The 15,570-nt window shown below is 35.0% G+C and overlaps 1 protein-coding gene across 1 annotated transcript in view; it reads left to right on the top strand.

The window, feature by feature from the left end:
- The window catches only part of CUL3 (cullin 3), a 110,718-nt gene that overhangs the window by 44,493 nt on the left and 50,655 nt on the right, over positions 1-15,570 (top strand). The window contains exon 3 of the mRNA XM_074191260.1: positions 756-869. Coding sequence (XP_074047361.1) covers positions 756-869 — 114 coding nt within the window. The remainder of the gene's footprint in view (positions 1-755; positions 870-15,570) is intronic.

Consider the following 15,570-nt stretch of genomic DNA (forward strand, 5'->3'; position numbering starts at 1 on the left):
CATTTAGACTTTATAATAAAATTGTTTTGCTCTTTTAAAACATCCTATTATAATTTATAATACTTTATCATTTATCATAACTTTATTCTGGATTTAACTGTTCCTTATATGTACCTATGTGGTTAAAGTTCTTTGTTAAATGTTTCTAATCCTTTCATATTGTTGTAGAGAAACTGCTATTGTGTGATTTTTCTCTTAAAATATAAAGTGTCGGGTGGCTAGGTGGCGTAGTGGATAAAGCACCGGCCCTAGAGTCAGGAGTACCTGGGGTCAAATCCAGTCTCAGACACTTAATAATTACCTAGCTGTGTAAAATATGTGTGTGTGTGTGTGTGTGTGTGTGTGTGTATGGCTTATTTCTTTAAAAAATGACAGACCAAGGTCTATCTGAGCCAAGGTTGGCTAGGTTGCATGGCGGATAGAGCCATTGGCCCTGGAGTCAGGAATACCTGAGTTCAAATCTGGCCTCAGACAATAATTACCTTGTGTGGCCTTGGGCAAGCCACTTAACCCCATTGCCTTGCAAAAAAAAAAATTGAAAAAATGACATAAGACTTCTTTTCTTGACATTTTTTTCATTAAAAGAGATGAAAACACAGTGTATATAGTACTTATATATAGAATTGTAATTATTTTTGAGCTGGGCAAATTTATCAAAACTGAACTTTCTATAGATTGTTCTCTTAACTAAAAAATGAAATTCTGTTACTCATTCTTTGATAAACTATAGACTAAAATCAGTCTCTTTTTTTTAGGTGCGAGAAGATGTACTAAATTCATTGAATAACAACTTTCTTCAAACACTAAATCAAGCTTGGAATGATCATCAGACAGCTATGGTGATGATTAGAGACATTCTAATGTATATGGTAGGTGATAATTCCTTCAGGAAGGATGAAAGATGTAAAATAAAAAAAGGGGATTCTTTTTTTTTTTAATTATCATGTCTAAGTCTTTGGCTTCTATAAAGTCCATAGAAGCAAGAAAATGGTAAATTACATATTTCCTTAATAATCAGAGTGGAAGTGTTGTTCTTCTTTTTCGTTTTTTTATTGCCATTTGTGAATTTTACATTCTTAGAAGGGTTGGTTTGTTAGGTCTCACAAATTTTTTTACAATGAATATTTAGTTCTTTAACTGAAGGGAAATTTTCATTTTTCTTTCATTTTTCTGTTATTTATAAGGATTATTATTTTTAATTTAGGTGACTGGATTTGAGAAATTGCACATTGAACATAGTTTGTTTGCTCCATTAAGTAAGACCTTTCTGTGTTCACAGAAAGAAACTGGTTAAAGCTAATAGCATTTTTAAAAATGTACATGCATTCTCATCTTTTTCCCACAGTGAAAATCCACTCCTGAAAAATGTTTTTCATATGTTCAGTAAGATAAAATTTTTAGAAAATGTTATGTGTTATGTATTCACTTGATTAATAGACAGGAGTTGAACTATCCATAGTAAGCAGTTTTCTTTTGTATTACAGAATGGTCTCATTTTGATTATACACACATAAATTTTCTATGTGATGAATTATCTCAAAGCTGGACATGATACCCTTATCTATATACCATAGAATTCAATTGTGTTGGAGTTCGTGGTAATGATAGGAATACTTGTTCATCAGGCCTCATTACTACCCAACTGGATGTATAATTTTAAAATATCTGACATTTATATGGCACTTGGAAAAGAATCTACATAGACTGGCTTCTTGAACCTTCTAAAAACCTGAGATAGACACTGTAGTATACTACTACTATTTTATAGATGAAACATAACTTTACAAAGGTTAAGTGCCTTACCATTGGTGTAGGTAATAAAAGGAGTAAGATTTGAACCCTTGTCTTTCTGATTCTTTTTTTTTTTTTTGGTGAGGTCATTTGGGTTCAGTGATTTGCCCAAGGTCACACAACTAGTCTGAGGTCATATTTGAACTCAGTCCTCCTGACTCCAGGTCTGGTGCTCTTATCCACTGTGCCACCTAGCTGCCCCTGTCTTTCTGCTTCTAAAACCAGCACTCTATCCATCATACTTTACAAAACTTAAGTGTTGTTTAGTATCCAATCCTTGTAACTTCTCTGTTATTTGGACAATTATTTAGGACTTACTACTAAGTCATAGACTTGTTTTGATCCTTTTGAAGGAGGAAATTCTACTATAAAGCTGGCAAATCTCTGGTCCTTCTTGTATTATTAAAATGAATTCATCCTAGTTTAGAAGACAAATTATTAGATCTTTATTAAATATAAATGCAGACTTATCTAATCAAATAGTAACCATTAAGTTCTTTGTCTGTACATTAGAGTCAGGCAAACTAGCTTTCTTTCAGGACTTTTTAACCATATTGACTTCCACTATTAAAATGCAACAGAAAAGTATATTAATTTCCATTTATTGTTATAAGTTTTTCTTTTCTTCATCCTTCTCCACCTGCCAGTGATCTTTGCTCAGACAAAGAAAACCATAAATGAAGAGCATGAATCTGTTCTTATTTGTGATAGTAAGGATGGAATTATACAGAGAAGTTATGAAATTGTAAAAATACAATATAGCCACTATCAGAGAAATACCTGTCTTTGACCCTGATTGATTTTCTTTCTCATTTCCCTTAGTACCTATTCTAAAACTTATGTCTTCAGGCAGTAGTCTGCTCAACTCTTCCTCCCTTGCTTTCAACAGAAGAGCTTGTCAAATATTTTAGTGAAAAATTTCATAAAAGGTCTAGAGGGGGACATGGTACCATAGAAGATTTAAAGAGAGAAGTAAAAATTTACAGTAGGTGAATAAACCGCTAATCAGGGAAGAGTAAAAGGGTGTGTATGCAGCAATTTGAGATTATATAACATAAATTTGTAATGAACCCAATTGCTGTGACTAGACTCTGTGTTGACATTCTGAGCATATTTTTCTTGCCCATTCTACACTTCAAACCTCCTTCCCCTCTTCCTCTAGTCTTGGAAGAAAAGGTAGCTTTTCTTCTCACTAAGACTAAATCTTGTTCCATCACTTTTTGTATTCTCCAGCAGTATTGTCACTTAGCTCATTCTCCCAAATCTACCTTCCCTTCACATTACTATCATACACATCTCTTCTCTCTTTCACAACCAAACTCCTAGGTAAGGAAAAAATAGGCTCACTGTCTCAAATTTCTCTACTCCCATTCACTTTTCCACTTGTTGGAGTCTTGACTCCTGACCTCTTGACTTAACCAAACCTTCCCTCTCCAGGAATGGCAAAATTAAATTGCCAAATGTTATAATCCTTCTTGACCTATGCAACATTTGACACAATTTGATCATCCTCCTCCCTGCTTCTGCATTCTCTCTATTCTCTTGAGTTTTTGTGATGTTGTTCTTTCCTGGTTCTCCTACATGTCTGACCAGGGGTGTATGGAGTGTTCAGACGTACTACTTCCTCTGGTGTGAGGGCTTTCTGAACCCTTTTTAGGGCTACTCAGTCACCTTTGGGTGTCTACCTGATTCATCCATATCTCACCTGTGGCTCCAAGAACCTGTGGCATATGCAACAGCCACACCCTGATCATCTATCTCAGCAGACAGGCCAAACTAGGTTGAAGGTGATTGATGGACCTCAAACCTATTGATAAATTAGGGGGATGTCTACACCAAGAACATGAAGACATCCCCCAGCAGAATGAGTGAATGAGAATGATTTGTTGCAGTGATCAGGAATGTGGCTGAAGCAGTCACTGTAGAGTGCTTAGAGCTTGGTCAGACATGGAAGATGCCGTAGTCATCCACTGTATCCTTGGCTTGCACCAGTCATCCTGATGTGACACTGGAAGAGAGGAGGCTGAGGACTCTGCAACTCTGTCTCACTTCAATCCCAGTTTTTGTGCTAGTTAAGACATCTCATAATCTCACAGTCCTTTTGGAAAACCAGACAAACACACCATGCCTGGCCACTCACTTTTGTTCAGTCAATTTTTTTGGGTCATCATTCAAGCTGTCCTCCCTATGCTGGTGTACCCCAGCACTCCCTTCTGGGCCTTATCTTAGCTCTCTGGTTTCTTGGTGAAGACGTGACTTCCCGAGGATTGAACTATGATTTCTCTGATTACTCTACCTACCTCTTTGTATCTATCCCCAATCTAAACTCCATTCCTTTATCACATCTCTGAGAATATATCGACATTGTTTCCCATCTCCAGTCACTATTGTGTAGACACTTATGTCTGCCCAAGTGGTTCACTTGGAATGCATTGCCTCCCTTACCTTCACCTCATAAAATCTGTAACAATCTCTAGTCTCAATTCAACTGCCACCTTCTAAAGGACTTTTTCCTGATCCCTTCCAGGTGCCCCAGTAAAACTTGCTTTGTATACCTTTTGTATTTGATTCTCTAGTTAGAATATCAGTTTCTTTCCCTGAACTTATTCGTTCTTGTCTTTGTATCCCTAGCATAGCTCTTGGTCCATTAATGTTTTTTATAAATATTCCTTTAAGCTATCAGTTTTGTTGATTTATTACTAGGCAGATTAGTTTGTAATAATTTCCCTTTTTTCTTCATTTGTTGGGGATTTTTATTTATTTATTTATTTTTGGTATAAACAAGTTATTTAGTCTATCTTGCTTGCATTTTCAAGCAATTACTCCTAGTGGATTTTTTTGTCATTTCAATTTTTTTTATTTGTCTCTTCTCTGATTTTCAGAAGATATATAGTAAAATTCTTGTTGGAATTAATGAATATACTAGCAAAGTTATATTCTCAGGTCTTATCTCTGTCTTCTCTCCCTTGTGATTGTACCCACTTCCATAACTTCTAATATATTATACACAGATAATCTCCATATGTATATAATCCCACCCTTTTGGAACTTTTCTCTTCAATTTTCAGCCACCTGAGATAAATATCGTCACCTGGATGGTCAGTTTCTCATATTCAACATTTCCAAAATTAAACTCATCTTTTTTTCTCTAAGACTTGAATTTGGAAAGCTGTGCCACCTAGTTGTCCCATATGCCATTCTATCTGAACCAAATTATCACTTTTGATGCCTGTATGAATTTCTTTATTAACAATGGTTGATCCTTTCCTTCGAGACGCATCTTGAGTATTGCCTCCATGAATAAAATCTTCACTAATTTATTTTTCCCCTTACCAGTCCTCAGCTGAAAGTTATCTTTCCAAAAATTTTCTTGTAAATACTTTCTTTGTCCTCATCACAGTCTAACTTTAACACATTTTTATTCATTCACACACACACACACACACACACACACACATGTATATAGTTACTGGAGAAAAGTTTCAGCTGAATGATAACTTTAGAAGCCAGATTGCAGAAGGTTTAGGAAAGGAAGTTGGAGGTACTGATTACAGACCTCCTTATGGAGTTCAGTCACAAAAGGGCTAACTAGCAAGATGAATGGATCAAACGATGGGGAATTTTTTAAGGATTGGGGGGAGGGTACTCAGAAAGGTATGGGCATGTTTGGAGATAGCAGGGAAGCAGCCAGTAGAAATTGAAAATAAGTGAGAGGGGGAGAGAGCTGTGAAAAAGACAAGATAAAATGGATGAACTTTTACATTTAGAGAACTTCACCTTGCCAAGGAGATGGACCATCTTTTAATGTAAACAGACACAAAGGAAATAGTAGCCTAAGATACCTATCTCGTGATATGAAGTGGAGAAGAGGGAATAAGGAAGAGCTTTGAGGAAATGGCTTCTGCTTTTTCAGTGGTACATGAGGCAAAGTTCTTAGGTAAGAGAAAGGGAAGAGGGGGATCATGGAAAGTTTGAGGGATATTTAGAAAAACTGCTGTGAAAAGTTAAAAGTTATGTACAGCACCTTTTCTAGATTGATCAAATGGAGTTATTTCAAGGAAGTGAGACAGAATAAAAGAAAATGTGAAAGCTCTTTTAAACATCAGGGCTCCCGAAATGTGAGTTTGCCCAATTACCATTCTGATGGTATTCATCTTTAATGAAATTAGGAATGATCCAGGAACAGATTGCCATGGAAGCTTATTTGAATTTGAGAAAGAAAAGATTGACTAGATGCACTGATCTACTTGACCATTTTAATTACCATATATTTTTTGGAGGAGTTCATGTCTAGCAAGTGTTGGTACTATTTAGTGGGATAAATATGTGCAGAATTCTGTTTAAGAATTGCTTATGCAGGGGCAGCTAGGTGGCACAGTGGATAAAGCACCAGTCCTGGAGTCAGGAGTACCTGGGTTCAAATCCTGTCTCAGACACTTAATAATTACCTAGCTGTGTGGCCTTGGGCAAGCCACTTAACCCCATTTGCCTTGCAAAAACCTAAAAAAAAAACCAGTTGCTTATGCATGGTTAGAAAGAGCATAGAGTTAGAGAATTTTTAGAACTGGTTTTGTATAACATCTAAATGTTCTTCAGACCTAGAGAAGAAAGCAAATGACTAGCTAAAGGTCTTAAAGGGAGATAGTCACTTCCTAGCCATTTGACGCCCCCCCCCCCCCCCCCCGGTCCATCCCAGTTTACAATAAAATAAAATTTTGAAACTTGAACAGTCTACTATTTAAAGAAATCTTCTGGTGAAGTTTTCTAAACATTCATGCCTGAACCCTCCATCTCCTCCTCAGCTGCTTCACTGCCTGCCTAGGGAACTCTCTGCCTGAGGTTCCACTTGTTTTGCTCCAAGGCACTGCTGTTGGTAGTGTCCTCCATCCCATTCCAGATCCCCTCTATGCCATTTTAATGAAAGTTCCCTGATCTGTATTTCTCTGCCCAGCATTGAGAAGAGGTCTTGGCACAATGGGAGCACCTACATCTCTGCCTCATGGCAGATTTTGTATTTAGTTTGAGCTGAGGGTTTTCATTTGTTCGAACATTTATGTTCACATGGTTTAGATTTTTGGATTGTGCTTTACAAACCAGCATTTGAAGGACAGTTTTGTTCTGTGGAGTGACATAGACCTATAATCATCTCAGCAAGAATTCTGTGTATGTATTCAAATTACATAGCCAGTAGGGTATTATAATCTTTGTCTGTTTACTGTTAAGTAATCAGAAGTATTTAATGATTTTCATTAAAACTCTATGGGGCCACATTTCTTTTCCATTGTTACATCCAAGAGTAGGAATTCCAGTTTGCAAAGTGTAATGCATTGAAGTGTGTGATAATAGTTCTCATATGTGTCATTTGTGTTTTTTCTTTTTTTTTTTGGAATGTTGTATTTCATTTCTTTTTAATTTTTAAAGATTATCTTCTATAACAGACTTAGTCTCTTCAGTAAATTTTTTAATTCCATTGATTGAGGATGTAACCTTAGTCCGTACCTTCTTGTCCTCTGCAGCTCTTGTCATAGCTGTCCCATACATACTCCATTGAGGGCCTCTTAGCAGTCTGGGAGCTGCCCTTTTTAAGACCTTGAATGTGAGCTAGCAGGCTATCCATCTTTTACTCTCTAGTCCTTGTGTATATGACCAGCCCATCTCCCTTTTCCAATAATAATCTTCCAAATGGTATAGTTTATATATCTCTAATTATGTACCTTCTATTATTAGCAAAATACTTGTCATGAGTTTCTCCATTGTCCTATGGATTATCTATAATTGTCATTCTTTTTTTCCCATAATTGCCATTTTGAAATGATTTTGATGTTAGATGAATTACAGATGCACAGAGTCACTGGCAAAGTATTTATGTGGGACTGTGGGTTGTTGTGCACTTAGAAAGCAGCTGGAGATATTTAAAAGGATTGTACAGTTTCTCTGAAGCAATACAGCCCCCTTTTCCTTCTGTGATTAGCTCATTATCCATCTGTTGTATCTGTCTAAAGATAGAAGTACTGATGAACTAGTTCATATCCATACTACTGCATATTATATCCTGAATAATAAACTTTCTTCATCCACTTGGTTGTTCTTGTGTGAGTTGTTATGGTGAACTTTTTTACAATTGTGAGTTTATTTAGGAGACTCTTCAGTATTTTTTGCTTTATATGATCTATGCAGTGTCATTTGTATTTGGCTTCTGGAGGACCTCAACATCTATGGCATGATTTCTAAACCTTTTCTGTGTGTCTCATGGATCCCTTTGATCATCTCAGGAAGCCTCTTGGCCCCCTCTCAATACAATTTTCTTAAATCCATAAAATACATATGATTACTAAGGAGATAAAAATTGATGAAAATGAAGAAGTATTTGTTATTTGTTTCTACTCTAAATTCATGAATTCTCTGAAATCAAAGTTAGAACCCTTAATAGGGAATTCCCTCTTTCTTGGATTCTTCAGTGTATATTCTCTGTTGTAATGACAGAGATTTGGTGGGTTTCCATCTTCAATTGCTGTTAAACAGTGAGTTGATTATGAAACAGTTGTCACTGCTTTTGTCTATCAGGGAATTGTGAATGATTTTTAACAGGTATAGGACATACCTTGCTGAAGGAAAGACTTAAAGGTTTTATTTTTTTATCCTCTAAAATGTGTAAGTAAACAGAAGAATCTTAGATTCCATGTATTTTATGTAATTATACAATTTTAATCTACTGTAGTAATAAGAGGTAACATTAATATAGTGCTATAAGGTTTGCAAAGCACTTTACATACATTATCTCATGTGATCCTCACAAAAACCCTGTGAGGTAAGTGTTATTATTATCCTCATTTTACAGATGAGGGAACTGAGGCTGAGAGAGGTTAAGTGACTTGCCCAGAGTCACACTGCTGGTGTCTGAGGTAGGATTTGAACTCAAGTCTTCTTGACTCCTAAGTCCAGCATGCTATCAACTATACCTAGCTTCTTAGAAAATTGTTTGAAAGCCTGTCTATTTCCTTCTCATGTTTTTATCAAGAAAGCCATGTGTAAATCATTCTTATAAAGATGAGAAAATGGATTAATGATTTGACATATATTGATGGTTTTGTAGTTATAGTTTTGGATAATAATACTACTCTTTTTTTCCCCTCCAGTGTGTTTATCTCTTTCATTTATCTTAAGAATCAGTTTTCTAGTATTCTCCAAATTGTCACCTCCAAGTAAAGATATCCTTCTATTTACCTGATCTAGTCCAACTGCTCTTATCTTCTTTAGTATCATTTTTTGTTTCTTCATTTAGCAAATCAGAAATTGAACTGTTAAAATATAGTGATTATATTGCCACTGATAAATAAAATAATTTCTTATAGTAATCGTTTCAATTTTTTTTCACCACCCCCCCCCCCCCCCGTTGTGGTTTCATTGGATCCCAAACTAAGCTTTTGTAAATAAATTTCTCTCCACTGCCCAAGCTAAGAATTTGTGTTTCTGGACTCCTTTGGGCACCTTGTTATGATTGGTGCCCAACATTAATTAAACTTCTGTGAGAAATGGTGATACTTTGTCGGTGTCTTATTGTTTCATTTCCCATTTTTGAGCATCGATAACACATTTAACTGGTTCAGGTTGAAGCTGTTGTAATTTTATACTATCCCTTCATCTCACTTGATACTTCTAATTTGGTGTTTATTTCGATTTTGACTCTACAAGAAACATCTATATGCCCATAGAAATGATTATGAAAAGACTTTCACTTTGATGACCACTCATTTTCTGTTAAGACATGTTCAGCTTTGTTTTTGTTCTCATGTTTAGGGCTTTCCATGTCTTAATGCCTTTCAGATTTCTTACTGGGGGGAAAAAAAGTAAGACAGTGAAGTAGTTGTTTCCCTCAAACATCCTCCGTACCAGAATTTCGGAAAAAGAAGTTTTATACCAGATACAGAATCATGGAAACCAAATCTTTAAAACAAGGAAAGAACTACATTGATTTTAAAATAATCCATGAAACATTGAAGAACTTAAGAGACTCCATTCAGTATTCCCACCACAGCCTAACTCTTCCCAGTACAAGGCACTGTAATAAATATATACTCCATTCCATTTCTCCCTTCCTTCCTCTGTGTGCTAGGCCTTCTGGGCTTCAGGATATGGTTGTGTTCCTTGTTGTTTCCCTTATGGCAGTGACTTGGCCTAAACTCTTTTGCACTCCAAGAGGTACAAAATGCTGATTTGTTTTTATCTAGTTGCAAATTGCATTACTGCAGCACAGTAATACTGGAAAACTGCTGAGAACCTTAGAATCCATGCTGTGCCACCAAACCTCTACTCTTGAGATTAGAATTTTCAGAATAGATAATACATTTTTCAAATAGCCAAAAGAAAACAGTGTCTGAGAACAGAAAGGTACTTAAGCAGTGTTTGTTGATTGAACTGAAAGGCATTCTTCAATAATAAGAAATCTTTGAGAATGGGGAAAATATATTAATATCAAAGAGCTCAAACTCTAACCAAAAATCACATGTCCTTCCCTACCAAGTTCAATCATGACTGAAGAAAGATGGACCTAAGACAAATAAAAGAATAATTTGAAGCTTTCCTGCCCCAAACAAACAACAAAAAAACCCTGCACAGGTGAGCTACAATATTTGACATCTTAACACCTTATACAGTAGAAACAAATGACAGGTAAATAAGCATCATTATCAACAAAAGACAAAGTCACTTCTCTCTTCTATACTAATTGAGAAATAGATAAAATGTAAAGTAAAAAATCCTTAGAAATTATAAACAAAGGTAAAAGTTGGATCCTTGAAGAGAATAACAAAATTGATAAAGCACCAATTATCATTTAAAACAGGGCTGTCTAATCTTAGGTTACCTTAATACTGCATTAAAATAAAATATTTATTAGACAGCCTCACCCAGAATAAAAAATACAGTTCATTAATATGATAGTTAATTTGTAGTCTCACCTTAGTTGGGTTTAGAAAGTGGTTCAAAAGGTCACGGTATTTTTAATTTCTTAGAAAGTGAGGGAACACATGTCATCAGTATGACAGGTGAAGGCATGAGAGCAAACACAAGACAATATAGCGACAACACACCAGTATAAAGGTAAGCTGCATCCTGACTTGTCTGCATCATATAGATGGGATGCATTCCACAGATTGAAAATCCTAGGCGATATGCTGCCCTCCATAATCTGCTTAAAGAAAATTAACATCAATGAGATTATTTATTTTATTTTTTTGCTCATGAAAATTAAAACTCACAGACGGGCTACTTAAAATTCACAATGCAGTCTTTATTTTGGATAACCCTGATTAAAAGAAAAAGGGAAATCAAATACCAAAAAAGCTGGAATTTATTACATGCAAAAGAAAAGAATTATATAGCAAAACCATAAATTTTAAAGAAATTATTAAAAATGCACAATGTCAGATTATTAAAATATGAAAGGTTTTTATCCTAAACTCAGGAGATGGAATGGAATAGTTCATAAATAGCTACTAAAGGAAAATTTCCCCAATTTAGATAGATTTATAGAGAGATTAATATTGTCAAATTTATTTTCAAGAGCAAATAAAAAGTTCACAATAGATATTTATTTCCTACGCATTATATTCTTTGCTACAATTAAAACTGAAGAGTTGAAAACATTGTGGGTGATAATGTATTGCAAGTGATCATCTTTTTGTTTTCTGCTAAGTCATCTTTGAACATTCAAAGCTCATCTGACTCCCAAGAAACCCCCTGAAAACAACAGGGACATCTGTCATTCCTAACTATTTCTAACATTTAGAATGCAATTAATTAGGGATGCAGGATAGAATAGTGAATAGTAACGTCCATGGAAAATTTGTATTTGAACTTCTTCAGACATTTAAAGGCTACGTGATCCTGGGTAAACCACTAAAGAAAAGGGACATTGTCTACATCCACTGTACTCGGATTCTGTATAAATTTTCAGCCATAAAACCCTGTATGAAAACAAATGTGGTCCTAAAACCACAAACCAGGAAGGAATAAAACAAATAAAGCTATTGACCAAATCACTCAATATTAATATCGAACTTTTAAATAAAATTCTTACAACAGAACTTAGCATAGCCAATTAGTTATTCATTATGGCTAAATATTTGGAGAGATTATCGTTGTCTGTGATTGAGTTGTACCAATATAAGAAAATGTTGAAAGAGTTTTTAAAATTACCAATAAGAAAATATAAATCAAAACATCTTTGAGGTTTCACCTTACACCAAGAAAATTGGAAAAGATGACAAAATATGGAAATACGTTGCAGAAAATGGAAAAAGAAGGTAAACTAATATGCTTCAATGGAACTGTGAATTGATCTAGCCATTTCTAGAAAGCAGTTTGGAATTGTATTAAAATGTGGCTAAACTATCCATATCTTTTAACCTAGAGTTTATCCCCAAAGGCAAATATACCAAGGGGGTCAAAGACAGAAAAGTACTACATAAACCAAAATATTCATAATAATACTTCTTGGGTTAGCAAAAAACTGGAATCAAAGTAAATATCTATTATTTGGGGAATGAATGAATAAGCTATGGGTCATTAATATAATAATCAGCTATAAATAATAGGCAGTTAGATTTCCTGGTACCTTCCACTAGTCTTCATATGGCCTGAAGTTAGTTATTTTTCACTATCCTGACTTACTTTCTTGAATATTTATTCTGTTTATATATGTCCTTAAAATGTGATATACCAGACTGATCACAATTCCCTAGTTTGGTTTTTGCCTGAGAACATAGAATATGGGGGAAGCTATTATGCACTTCTTTTTATTTGCAAGGCATTTGGGATTAAGGGACTTGCCCAGGGTCAAATATTTATTTAACCCACATAAATGATTTATATTCCTTTTAACTTTAACTAGATTCTATCACTGTTCTAGGCTATCCAGATTTTTTTTTTATTTCTATCATATAGGATACAGTATGGTATAGTGGAAACAGCATTGCCTCTGTTTCTGAATTAGCTTCTGACTGCTAGATTTGGATAGAGGAGCTGGATTCTTATCATGAATGAACCTGGCCCTTAAATCTGTCCAATCCTCAATCTTTACATCTATAGAATTGAGGAGATTTTACAAAAGTAACCCCTGATGTCCTTGAGATCTCTAAACAAATGATATCCTGTGATCTTCATGATGAATTTTTCCTGTTCATAAGTTATGAGAGAAGGTAACCAAGTAATCCATAAAGTATTACTGTCTTTAAGGACATTAGGAAACTCAGTTCTGTGATTTCTGGTTTCTAGCTCTTTATAATCAGAAGGGCAATATTGATAACAGTTCGGCTCCTTTAGTAGTTTGATTTGTTGATTGCTGTTTTATAGGCTCGCATTTAAAATCTTAACAGTTAAATAAATATGATACTGTAAAATCTGTGACTGTTACTAACTTATTGCCCATTCCACTTCTCTAATTTAATCATGTTGGAAGGAAGCTTATATGAGTTGTTATCTTTTTTTGTTTTGTTTCTTGGATTGCTGGAGTCAAAGGAATCCTATGAACTTGTGTGTTTAGGTGAGCTTGCTTTCAGACTATAGGGTCCTCTGACTTTAAGTTGTAGGGAGAAAGTCAATGTAGAGGGATGGATAGGTCAGAAAAATGAAGACACAAAATAAATACTTGTGATGTGGAAGAAAAATGGAGTTACCTGAAGATACTAATTATGCGGTGAATTAATCAACCAAATGTGATTTTTAGAAGATTTGTGCAGAAGATGGAAGCAAAACACAAGTAATGGGAGATGAATACAAAAGATCATACAGTTCTTTTGTTGGTTTTTAAGTTTTTGCTAGGCAGTGGGGTTAAGTGGCTTGCCCCAGGCCACACAGCTAGGTCATTATTAAGTGTCTGAGACCGGATTTGAACCCAGGTACTCCTGACTCCAGAGCCAGTGCTTTATCCACTGTGCCACCTAGCCGCCCCCAAGAATCATAGAGTTCTTTAGGAAAACTCAGGAGTGTTAATGCTGAGAATGGATTGAAACTGCAAAGGAAAAGAAAGAACAACAAAGATCTAAAATCTCTTGGCAGAATTTTAGAGTATTTTTTTTCTTTTTTTTTTTTTTTTAGATTTTTGCAAGGCAGACGGGGTTAAGTGGCTTGCCCAGGCCACATAGCTAGGTAATTATTAAGTGTCTGAGACCAGATTTGAACCCAGGTACTCCTGACTCCAAGGCCGGTGCTTTATCCACTACGCCACCTAGCCGCCCCTAGAGTATATTTTTAAAGAAATGACTTAGTGATAATTTAGAGAATAAAACCATGATTAGAGAATGAACATAGATTCATTAAGGATAGTGCCAATCTAATGCTTCTTGACTCAGATTATTAGACCTAAAGTTCAGAAAAATGAAAGCTATTATTTTTCTAGATTTTTTTTTTTTTAGGTTTTTGCAAAGCAAATGGGCTTAAGTGGCTTGCCCAAGGCCACACAGCTAAGTAATTATTAAGTTTCTGAGACTGGATTTGAACCCAGGTACTCCTGACTCCAAGGCCAGTGCTTTTATCCACTACACCACCCCTCTAGATTTTATTTTAAAACTTAGGAAATTTAGTCTTGTTACCACAAACATCCCAAAAAATAAATATCCAAATAGTAATCCTCCAAAAAATTCCCTCTAAAGTTAAGCAAAGCTGCTTCTGATGTGATTGCAACTAATAGTATGCGTCAATTTGCACTTTTATAGTTAAAATTTCTAACTGAAGGAAATGACTTATGCTTTAAGGTGAATAATTTGCTATTAACAGCATCCATCGAATTTTACTTGAGTTCTATTTTAGTGGTGTCTTAATTTGGATCCTTGTAACCATTGTTTGGTTTAACTTTATTCACGTTCACTTTTAACACAGTTAACATCTCAAATTCTTCATTTGTTTTTATCAGGATATGAGTTTATTTCATCATATCCATTTAATAGAGTAATCCATTTCTCAATTTGGGGGCACAGTTTCTTTATTCTAATAAAAGATAATGCTATTATTTTTCTTAAAAATCTAGGTCCTTGCAATTAGTAAATTAGTGGTATTTTCTAGTTGCAAAGGTCTTGAATATTGAACTTAGTTGACTGACTGGACCCAAAGCCCCTAAAATCTGATGTCAGCTCGGGAGGAGGATTGCGCCAAATTTTTTATCAGTGCCTTAGATAAGATATTGCTGATTTGTCAGATTTGCAGAAAATGCAAAGCCAAGAGAGATATCCAATATATAATTGGATGATAGAAACTGAACTACCAAAATATTGAGAGGTAAACTATTGGATAAAAGTTTAATAGTAACTGTAGTGAGGTCCAAAGACCACTTTCACAAATACATGATATGTGAGGGGCACATCTGATAGAAGTTTTCACAGTGAAAATCAGAGCTAAGAGTATTGATGTAATATAAGCTCAATGAGCCAATAACATTACCTAGTAGTCCCACAACAAAAGAAATTTTCTCCTCTTAAAGATTTATTGTATAACTAGAGAAGTGAGAGATCCATTACTCTGGTGGAACTTTATATGTATGACTATATTCAGTATCATGATTTAGGATGATGTTTGATTAAAGAATGTCCAGAGGAAACCAAGATGGCCAAAAGCTGAAATCATCCATTAACAGACATTTATTAAATTTTCCTTTAGGGCCACATAACACTCAGTTGAAGATTTAGCCTATGGAATGGGAAATGTCCTAATTGCTTTCAGATATTTCAAAAACTAATGAAGAGGAGGGATTCGGCTTGTTTAATTATCCTCAGCAGAATTTGTGAG

The sequence above is a fragment of the Macrotis lagotis genome, chromosome 6 (assembly GCF_037893015.1).
Source record: "Macrotis lagotis isolate mMagLag1 chromosome 6, bilby.v1.9.chrom.fasta, whole genome shotgun sequence".
Classification (NCBI taxonomy): Eukaryota; Metazoa; Chordata; class Mammalia; order Peramelemorphia; family Peramelidae; genus Macrotis; species Macrotis lagotis.